This window comes from Carlito syrichta, unplaced genomic scaffold, assembly GCF_000164805.1.
Source record: "Carlito syrichta isolate Samal-C Ts95f unplaced genomic scaffold, Tarsius_syrichta-2.0.1 Scaffold226607, whole genome shotgun sequence".
NCBI lineage: Eukaryota > Metazoa > Chordata > Mammalia > Primates > Tarsiidae > Carlito > Carlito syrichta.
This window is the reverse complement of record NW_007170703.1, coordinates 291,882-302,729: the sequence shown is the minus strand read 5'-3', so window position 1 is coordinate 302,729 and position 10,848 is coordinate 291,882. Positions and strand designations below refer to the sequence as shown.

Below are 10,848 nucleotides of genomic sequence, written 5' to 3'. Positions count from 1 at the left end.
CATTGCTTCATTGTCTTCTAATTTTTTAATATTGCAAATGAGAATGCGACTGCCAACTTGAATTGTTTTCTGTATGGAAATTTATAGGATTTTTGCATTATCATTGAAAGGTAGAAGTTTTTACCAGCTATGTACTTGGGTCGAATTTTTTTCAACAGTTCTGCAGGACTCAGTGAGCCATTTCAATGCACAGATAAAGCTCCTTCTTCAGCTCAGGAAATTTTATTTCTCTATTTTATTAATTGTTACTTCTCTTTCATCCATTCTTTTTTCTTATTTGATAACTCCTATTTTATATAAAATTTGAAATTGTATATCTATCTCCCTCTCTCTTATCTTTTATCACATGAATTTTTGTCTGTGTTTTGAGGACCATAATAATTTTATTTATCTAATAATTCACCAAATCATGTTTTAATAGTATATAGGCTATAATTCTATTTATTTTTGGTGAACACGCAGCCACTATTTTATTTTCAAGGACTGTTTCTTTTTCTCCTAGTATTCCATATGTTTCTTTTACCCTCTAAAATTTCACTGAAAATACAAATTTGAATTTTTCTTTCTTTTTCTTTCTTTTTTTGAGTTGAAGTCTCACTCTGTCGCCCAGACTGGAGTGCAGTGGCCACTCCCAGCCACCGCAGCCTCGACCTGCTGGGCTCCGGCGATCCTTCCACCTCAACCTTCCAAGTAACTGGAACTACAGGCACGCGCTACCACGCCCGGCTAATTTTTGATTTATTGCAGAGATGAGGTCTCGCCAAGTTAGCCAGGAGGGTCTCGAACCCGCGGGATCAGTAAATTCACTCACCTCGGCCTCCCAAAGTGCGAGATTACAGACTGAGCCACCGAGCTCGGCCCAAATTTGAATTTTTCAAAGTTATCTCCTGTTTTCTGTAATAATTCCCTCTTTAAATAGATACCATTGACTCTGATGGATCTGCTGGTTCTCTTACTGAGGCTGCTGAGTCTCCTCAAATGACTAAATGGTGCTTGTTGTTCCATGATGCCCACAGATATAAAAGTCTACATGGAAAAGGATCCACAGCTCTTCTGGGTTAACAGCTGCATGTGTCTGTGCGAGCTTCCCCTCAGCTCTTCCCCATCTTATCTGTCTCCAGCCTCTGCTGGCACAGTTCTGTAGGTAGCAGCCTCAGGATGGATTCATAGAAAAGCCCTGCCTTTGCTGAGATTGTAGAATAATCAATCATACCATGTTCATATATTCCAGAAAGTCCTCAAGGTTTCTTCCCAGTTGTTCCTCCTTTTTTAGCAGTAGTATTGCATGCTGGTTTTTTTTTTTTTCTTTTATTTTTCTTGTTTTTATCACTTCAATAAGTTTTGAGGAAATTATTGTGGGTTCAAATTGGTATCTTGAAATAAAACCTGAGTGGCTTCCAGCTAGATTGAGCCTGCTATGGCTGGCTCTGGGGTGCCCCACTCATAGACCTCCAAATTCCCATTGCTAAGATCCACATCTCTTTGCTTGAGAACTTTTTGTGGCAGCCTGAGCCCACTCTGCCTGTGCATGACAAGCAGTCCTGAATTCGAATGCAACTCACCCCCCACCCCACCACCACTTTTCAAGGACTGTTGGGCCTGGTGTATAAATACCACAGCACCTGTGTCCCTTAGGTTGGAAACTCTGGAAACTCTGAGCTGCCAGAGTGCATTGACTTCCAGAGCTCCTAAGGGGAGGGCATGATCTAGTCACCTACAGTGGTAATTATATGCACCCCTTAAAACCTGTCTTCCCTTCCCTGTCTCACTTCCCTACTCCCCTACCTTGATCCCCGGGATCACTTCATATATAAAATCTTTTCAAATGAATCCTCGTCTAAAGGAGAACCCAAATAAAAATACTGAGTGTGATGGGCTTTCTAGAAAGTTCTCTCTCCTAGTGTGGAGAGTGAACTTGAAGAGAAGGTACTGTGGAGGCCAGGAGATGAGCATGGAGGTGTGAGCAATAGTCCTAGGGAAGGTAAGAGAGGAACCTCAAAGGAAGTCTACCATACGCAGCAATACAAGAGCACCCCAAGGTATGTTCAAAATATTTTGACATGTAAAAAAATCAAGAGTCATCATAAAAATATCCTGACTTTTCTGAATGCCCTAGTTTTTATTATATGGTTGTATTCTAAGGAGGAACTCAGTCAATATTGTTGAATAAATGAGTAAGTAGATGACTCCTGGCTACTGGCTGATGGTGGAGTTACTCATTGAGAGAAGGATCAGAAGAAAAGGCACAAGTCAGGAAAGAAAGGAGGGGCAGACAATTTCCAACATATCAGATAACAGGGTGCTCTGGGCCTTTCTTGGAACTCAGGGTCCTGGGCAATCTCATGCAGGGGGATAATAAGCCTATTTAATAGTCATTGTGGCATGTGCTCCTGTCAATCAGAAGGGATCCAGCCGTTGTGTCTGGGCTAGGTCCTGGAGGCCCTGCTGAGCCAGATGATAACATTTTAGTTGTTGGATTACAGAGAGCAGGAGCAGAGGGGCAGGGTAGCCAGGGCACCCAGGGGTTTGGGACAGTGGATACTCACCAAGCACAGGTAGCACTGTACTTGTGTGCACACATTGAGTCACAACCCTGGGCTTGGAGATGGGCAGAGACACCAGGTAGGTTGGAACCATCTAGTGAGGCTGGAGGAAGGACTCCCACCCCGCCCCCAGCTCCTCCTGAGGGACACCTGGGGCAGGCCAAGGATACCAAACACTGACTGGATGCTTACTAGGGGCCAGAATCCTGCTCCCAATACTTTCAGTAGATTAACTCAGTGGAGAGTAGTTTCAATGACGATCCCGGTTTTTACAGATGAAGAAACTGTACTATAGGGAAGGACTGAGTGTAGGGGATTATTTTCAGTAATGTGGAGATCTTCGGTAACTTATCATCTACCAACTTAATGGCTGGTAGATGGCAGGGTCAAAATTCATACTCCAGAAAAGGCCTTTCAATACTCAACTGCACTACAAATTAGACTACAAGGTAGAAGGCAAAAGGGGGAAATCAGCCTGGCCACTAAAGAGCTTTGAAGAGTCTCGGTGGCATCTTGGTGGCCCAGGAGCTCAAGGAGTAATTAGAAAAGTACTTCTCCAGCTACTAGGTTAGGCAAGGATTGCACATATGTGTTTGTCTGAAGAGTTGCAGGGGGAGGAGATATACACAAAATTTGAAACTGTCTATGGCTTGGTACATTTGAAAAGTAGGAGTATCATTTATTTTTGTACTTCCAAATCCAAACATGATCCCAGGTAACAAATTATTATTCAACAAATATTTCTGAATAAGTGAATGCATAAGCAAAAGACCTGCTTGATCTCTCTCAAACATGGATCTGATCCTATCTCTCACCTTCTTAAAATCTTCCCAAGGTGCTGCAGCAGTTGTAGGATAAACCCTAGATGCCTTATCCTAGAATTCACGGCTGCTATGATCTCACCTCTGCCTATCATTTCACCATAATATTCCCCACACTCAGCCTTCCCTGCTGCTGCGTGTGGTGGAATCTATTTTTGTGGTCCTCTCAATCTTTTGTGTGCCTGTTTTCTGATCGCTGCAAACCCACATGCATTTTGGGTGGAGAAATTGTTCTTTCTGTACAACTCATCTCTGGGAGGGCTGCCAATCACAGTTATGAATGTACAACACAAGTGGGACCAACCAGAGTCCTTCCCAGGATTAATATAATCATAAAGAGAGAAGGGTTTCTCTTTCTTCTTCCTCCATGCCTGAACCTATTAGTCTGCTTCTCAACCTTTAGGTTACATTTAGATTTCCAGGCATGGGGTAGAATGAAGACTTGGAGACACTTCAGCCACTGTGTTTCAACTGTATGACAAGACTCAGAGGTTACACACATCAGGCGTTTAGAGGGGCAAGCATGAGAAAAGGCAGGCGGGTTCAGGAGTATGGGGAATATCACAGATGTTAGGCCAACCGGCAGAAGGGCCAGGCCACACCTAGAGTGGTTAAGAAGTTCCCAAGATGGGGCAGGTTGAAAAAAACACAGCCTGGTAGAGAAGCCTATGTAAGTGACTTAGCTAAGTGACCATGTGGACATGGTCCATATGGACATGGTCCATATGGACACAGCCTGGTAGAGAAGCCTATCTAAGTGACCACGTGGCTTATCTAAGTGACCATGAGGACACCGGGCTGATGGTCTCTGGCATGTGACAAGAGGGCTCATGTGAGAGTTGATGATCAGTGAATGCTCTTGAGTGCCAGGCCCAGGATTTTGATGGGCCTTCTGAGTCTGAATGGGGTTGGGGTTAATTCAGGGCCTCTTTCTTGGAAGGCCGGCTTTACCTCTTTCAGTGCATGAAGAGGCCTGAGATGCAGTGGCATAAGCCTCAAAACCCTTTCCCGGGGTTAGCAAAAGGGGTCTCTCCTCCTTTAGACACCTCCACAACTCCCCACCCCAGCCTGCCCCTTCTGCACTTCATGGCCTCAGGAGCACCCTCCCACCCCACTTCCCTTGCAGTCCTGTCGTTGCCAAGCATCCTCCAACTCCCATCATTTAGTAGATGGTATAGTCCTCAACAATCCACCTCTGAAGCTTTCCAACCTATAACTGTCTTCATTCCATGACTCGTTGGAAAGATTCTCACTGCTCTTCCATTCAGGAAGCCCCTGGGCTGCTACTTTTTCTTCTTACTTCAGTGAGAGTGAATTCATTTTGCTGAGTTTCTGGGCCAGCTCATCTGAATGAGAGGAAATATCCCAGCATGCCTCTTGCCTGGTGATTATGTTTCTCTCTGGCTCTTGGAGAGTCACACGCTTGGGGCTGGGAGGGAGGGTAGAGGCAGCCTTGCATAAGGGTTCCTTAGGAGCATTGTGAGCACTGGAGTGAGAGAGACCCTGAGTCTGACATCAGCACACCACTCACCAACTGTATGACCTGGAACACAACTTCCTGAGCCTCAACTTTTTTTTTTTCCATTTGTAAGATGGAGATAAAAATTTTCATAATACTGTACCCTGCAGTATTATGAAAATTAAATGGGATAGATAATAAGTCTGATGCTTAATACCTGGGAGCCAGTATTATACTTGTCTTATCCCAATCTCCTTGAGAGACAGAGGCAGACTTGCCCAAAGTCATGCTCTGAGACCGTGGCGGAATCACAGGTCACCCAGTTTCCCACTCTGGGGCTCTTTTGCCCACCCTACACTGCCCCTACAACAGGAGAAGCAGATGAGCACGATGGGAAAATCTTTCAGTTCTCTGATCACTGGCTGACGGCAAGCACAAGTGGCAGCAGCAGGACGGCAAATCCACCCCAGGTCAGTTTCCACATCAGTGACGGAGAATAAAAGAATGAAGGGGAAAAAGTCAAACAGAAGAAAGCACCCAGAAAAGATGTTTTTATGTTCACTTACATGGAAAAAAAAATCAAAGTATACAGCATGAAGATATATGTGTCTCAGAAAATTCATCTCTACGAACCTGTTGGTTTCAGTTGCAGTTATAATTCAAGAATTGCCAAATGGAAGTCATAACATCATGAGGTGGGGGATGGGACGGAGAGCCGCCAAGGGAAAGGTAGTAATTATGTGCTATTTCTTTTCTAGTTTCAGATCATTTGGAGTTTCAACTTTTCCAGCAAGTCAGTTATATAAACAGATGGCATACTAAAACGTGATTGTGTAAAAATATAAAATTCCTAACGCATGATGGCCATAATATTTTAGGAGAAAAAAAATCATTGAAGTCCGATAATGTCAGAAAATACAAATAGGATCATTTGAGAAGTTTCATTTTTCTGTATGAACAGCAACTGCTGTTCCAAAGGTGGATGTATGGAAAGGAATAAAGCATTCGGTCTGCACATAACTTAGAAAGGGCTACTATTTCTAAACACTGACTTTGTAAGAAAACATGAAGGACATCTTACACTCAGCAACAATGGTTAAGAGGAGGAAATGACTTTCTGAAGGATGCAGTGGGCAGAATGCCATGGCCTTTGTTTTCCACTTGCCCTGAACCTGTGTCGGGATGCGTTCACACCACACGGGGCTTCCTGCAGAACCTAGCACCAACATACGGATCAGATTCTGTCTTTGATCCGAGTCCATTATGTCTTCAGTTTTGAGTGTACTGAGGTATGTTTTCTTTGGTTGCTGTTGTAACTAATGTGTAATTTTTAAAAAACTGTAATATTTACAACATTTAAACATTTTAGATTTCAGTGTCAACTCTTCACATAAGAAAAATTTGAAGACTCTTTCAGAATCACCGGATGATCATCATTTCCTAGCGTCTGTCATGAAACTGTTTTCGATACACAGGACAATTAGCCTATTAGCACAGTTATATGCTTTCTGGTCCAGAATCTTCCCCGTGCTCAGCGGGGAGGCAAACCCTGTGACGGCCATGTCCGAAGTTCGCCACGCTTCACAGTAGTTATCCACAAGACGGACACCATGGGTGCTGGAGCCATGCCAGATGACTTTCTGGGGCCTAGAAGGTAATTTTACCATGTTACTTTTTGAAATCACACTTTTTGTGGTATATACTGGAGAGCAAATTGGTACAAGTCTAGTGAATCAAGTCAAACTCCTTAACCCTCTATGGTCTGATGCCAAATCACCTCTCTATCCTCACTGCTTCCCTAACGTTCTTTACACACTGTATTCTGGCCATTACTCAGCTTGCAGTTGCTCTTAAATCACACCCTATGCTTTTACACATCTAAACCTTTGCTCATGAGGTCTCTTAGTCTGAAGAACTTCTCTTTCATTTTCAGACCAGTGACTCCTTCACATCTTTCAAAGGCCAATAAATACCTCCTCTTGTAGGAAGCCACCTCTGATTCTCACCCTTAAGTAAAAGTGAAGATGAATATTTCCTCTACACTCCTATTATATCTGTTTCTCCATTTTATAATTATTCCATTATGTCTAGAATCATAGTTAGTCTATGTTTGTTTCCCTCTGTAGACTGTGAGTTGTGTAACGGTTGGGTAGTATAGGTTTATTGCTGTGCCTTCCATGCCTGGCATCAGGCCTGGCACAGGCACTAAGGAAAGGTTTGTTGAGTTGTTCTATGGTGAAAAACATACATAATTTTCAAGACTTAGAGTGCACCTCATAGTATCATAGTATAGAGTTACAGGATCACCAGGCATTGCATAGCTTACCACTTACTAAGTGCCTACTGCATGCTACATGTTTCAACATAGTCATTTTATTCTCATAACATTTCTATGGTATACATAGAAATAGCAGCTGTAGTATACATAGGGAAGGCAGCTGAGGCACAGAGAGTAGAAATGCCTTGCCCAGAGACCCATGTTGAGCTATTGGAGTTGGAACTTCTAGCTCCAAGGACAGGGCTTTCCTCCATGACCCTCGCTGTGGCTTTATGTTGGTAATACCCTGGAGAGGCAGTTGATAAAAGGATCCTGTGGCTAGGATGTCTCCTGAAACTGTCTATCATACCACATCTGAGGATTTTCACCCTCACTTACCAAGAAGGATCTGTCATTACGTCTCGGCCATCAAAGGAGTATATTGGAACATGCGTGTTGAACTGACCTCCATGCCCAGAAAAAATCGAGTCCCAATTATTAAAAAGTACTTGGCCCTATAGAGATAAAATGCCACATTAGGATCATTCATCAGCCTACAAATGGACTCAATTTTTTTCCTTTACTCATTCTTCAAAGCCCAGATGCCACTTCACACTGAAATCCCCAGCCCTGGTTTCAGAGCCTGGGCAGAGTAGAAACTCATGAAATATTTGTGGTTTGATTTTATTATCCATCCTTGAACCTCTTTGCTCTTACTGTCTTATTTTTTATGGTTACTTCTCTTATTATATGTGGTTCCTCCCCATCATAAGTGTGATTGAGGTCATTATTTTTATTACTGTTATGTTAAAAAAATTTATGCAGACGTACTGAGCTTCAAATTTATGCCATGTCATATGCCAATATACACTACGGGTGATAGGGAGATGAATCTCTTAGTCATCTTCCTGAAAGAGCCTGGTCTTTTGTGGAGAGATCCAAGAGCAAACATAATTCTAGTAGGAACAGAACCCTGGGAGAGGAGGTGGAAAGTGCTTGGTATGGGGGTTGAATGGAACTTGTTAGTCTCAAGGGTCCAAAGTAGAGTACTGGGGTTATAGGAACCAAAGAGTCTCAAAGTTCTTTTGAGAGCTAGTTAGTTATCAGGACTCAGGATGTGTGTGAATTGCCATGGACCATTCCCTCTGCAGCCTTCAAAAAGTCTGTTATTTCCATGGAATAATCAAAGGCCCCTTCGAGGCTCTGCTTTCCTAGCAAATGGGACAGAGAAATCTCTGCCAGGCTGTGGCAGCTTAGATGCTCAGAGAATACCAAACCAGGACCAAGTGCTCTGCCCTTGGGGACCAGTGCCCCCAGCTGTTCTCTGATGCCACTCAGCTTATGCCCTCTGGAAGGCATTCTCTGGTGGAACCAAGAGCCTCAGACACAGAAGTCAAGAAAATTAATTCTAATTTGCAGTGACTTTGAGCAAACTGCTTTCTTCCTCTGAACCTCGTTTTCTCATTTGAAGAACTGAGAAAAGAATAACTCCCATTTTTATTGGAAGTATCCATTAAGATAACAGATATAAAGTGTGTGGTAAACAGAAAAAAACCTATATAAACGAAAGCAACTATTATTATCTCTCCTGTATGCTCCAAGAGTCATACAAGTAGGAAGAAAACTGAGGTCTAGGGAGGGAAAATGACCAACCCAAAGTGACACAGCTAGTTTGGAGGGAGCTGGGCTTTGAATCTGCAGTCTTTTGTTGATGTTCTGGAATGGTAACTGCCTCCAGGTCCTGTGGAGACCAATGCATCCAGAAGGCAATGGGAACCATATTTGTTTTTACCTTGAGATTCACTATTGGAAGGCTGTATCTCTCTGCTTTCCTCACAATGGTGGAGAGATCTTGCAGATGGGAGGATAAGAATGCTCTGTAGGTGGACAACAGTCCGGCAGCCCTAGCCTGCTGGAAGCACTGAAAATCAGCTCGAATGTCCCCAGAAAATGGCATGTTCAGAGCAACCAAGTGCAGCTGAAAAGAATGAGAAAAAAAGAGAGTGCAGTTAAAATCAAAGGCAAACTGCAACCTCATAAACATCTCATGTTCCTGAGAAGATCCCAGGAACTGGTTGGAAGGCGTGTTGAAGTCATATTCTTCAACCTCTCCCTGACATTAGAATCACGGTCTCTGCTTGACCATTTCTGGGCAAGGTTATGGTCTCCCAAGCAGTCGGTTTCAGCTCCCTGAAAAGCACTAAAACAGAAAATACTCAGATTAAAAAAGCACTTTATTAATTAATCTGCATCCAGCCTGCAGGCTGTATGTTTGAGACTTCTGGGTCTGCCCAGCTCAGCGTCCAGCAGGGGTTTTAATCTGGCTTTAGTCCTGGATCCCAGGGACTCTAAGCTATCTTCCCACTGCCCTCCACCCATCTCCTAACTAGACCTGGGGCTGGTAACACAAGGGACCTGGAGAAAAAGCATCGGAATGAGAAAGACATGACATCTGTGACTTAGACTGCTGAGAAAGACTCAGTTGGAAACTAGGGGATTTATAGTAATTCTAACCTCACATCTCTGCCATCTTGGTCATCGGCCAAAATAAAAGCCATTCCCTAGTTTGTTTCTCCCACACTTTCTCTTCCAAAACCTAGCCTTTCTCTACTGCCCATTCTCCCAGCCCCTTCTGCCATACCCAGTGGAATGCATTCCATAATCAAGGACACTCATCCCCCCACTTCAATTTCACCTCAAGGATAACTTTTACCTTATCATCTTAGAGCTGGGGAGGGCTAGTGCAAGACCTGGGTCTAAGTTGCCAAAAAAGCAAAATATGTTTAAATATCTTAAGCCAAAAAACACAAATTGAGCCCCATGCAGTAGGGCAGAAGGTAACTGGTGTTTCTCTCCCAGTTTCTCTAGGTCTCTCAGACCTAAACAAAGCCTCTGTGTGTCCCAGCACTCAGGGCTGCTGTGTTGGTCTTCTGTTTTTTAAATTTCCAGCCAGTTGGTTACAGCTAGCCATGAGCTACAGCATCTAGACTTCTCTGTACATTTTCTTCCATTTACAACTCCTTTCCTTCCATTCTGCAAAGACAGACACCAAGTCTGCCACCTCCTCCAGTCTCTCTCTTTTTATTAATCCCTGGTTCTGCTTTGATTCCCATGCTAGACAAATCCAGATCAAGCAGCATCATGTCCTACCTCCTACCCAGTCCTCCACCCAGCCGAGTTTTCCCCAGCAGGCCTCCCAGTGGCGAGCATCTTATGGTTCACGGTCCCAGGCTTTAGGATGGGAGGGGGCTTTAGCATGCTTCCCACTCACCGTAATCACTTGCAGGCCACCAGACTTTGGCCTCCACACACATACTCTGGCCCTCTGATGCCCTTGCCATCTAGCTATACTGCCCCACTCTCGTCTTCCTCCTTGTCACACATCTGGAGACTCTAGCTCCTGAGGGAAGAGGTCTTATGGGCTCTGGGGCGAAATCAAAGGGCACTGCCAAGAGGCCTTGATGGAACGAGGTGCCCCAGGACCAAGGGCCAGCTAAGAAAAGCACAGGAGCAAGTACAGCGCCTACCCACCATGCTCCTAATTCCACACACTTTCATTGTCCTTTAAGGAGACACAGAGAAACACAATTCTGGTTGTTTCTGAATGGCAAGATTGGAGGCTTTTGTGCTCTCGTGTGTATTTCTCTAATTGCTGGAACATTTTTATGATGAATGTGTATCATTTTTAATGAAGACAATATGCTACAATAATGAAAATGTCTAATGGCTATTTTGGGGATGGTTGTAGTTGTGATAAAATGATAGGTG

General features: G+C 43.8%; 1 protein-coding gene across 1 annotated transcript in view; it reads right to left on the bottom strand.

Moving 5' to 3' along the window:
- Positions 1–5,349: 5,349 nt before the first annotated feature.
- Positions 5,350–10,848, bottom strand: part of COL15A1 (collagen type XV alpha 1 chain) — a 112,834-nt gene continuing 107,335 nt past the window's right edge. The window contains exons 41-43 of the mRNA XM_008051710.2: positions 8,873–9,058; positions 7,480–7,595; positions 5,350–6,470 (exon numbers count right to left, since the gene is read on the bottom strand). Of these exons, the coding sequence (XP_008049901.1) occupies positions 6,257–6,470; positions 7,480–7,595; positions 8,873–9,058 (516 nt within the window). The 3' untranslated portion in view covers positions 5,350–6,256. The remainder of the gene's footprint in view (positions 6,471–7,479; positions 7,596–8,872; positions 9,059–10,848) is intronic.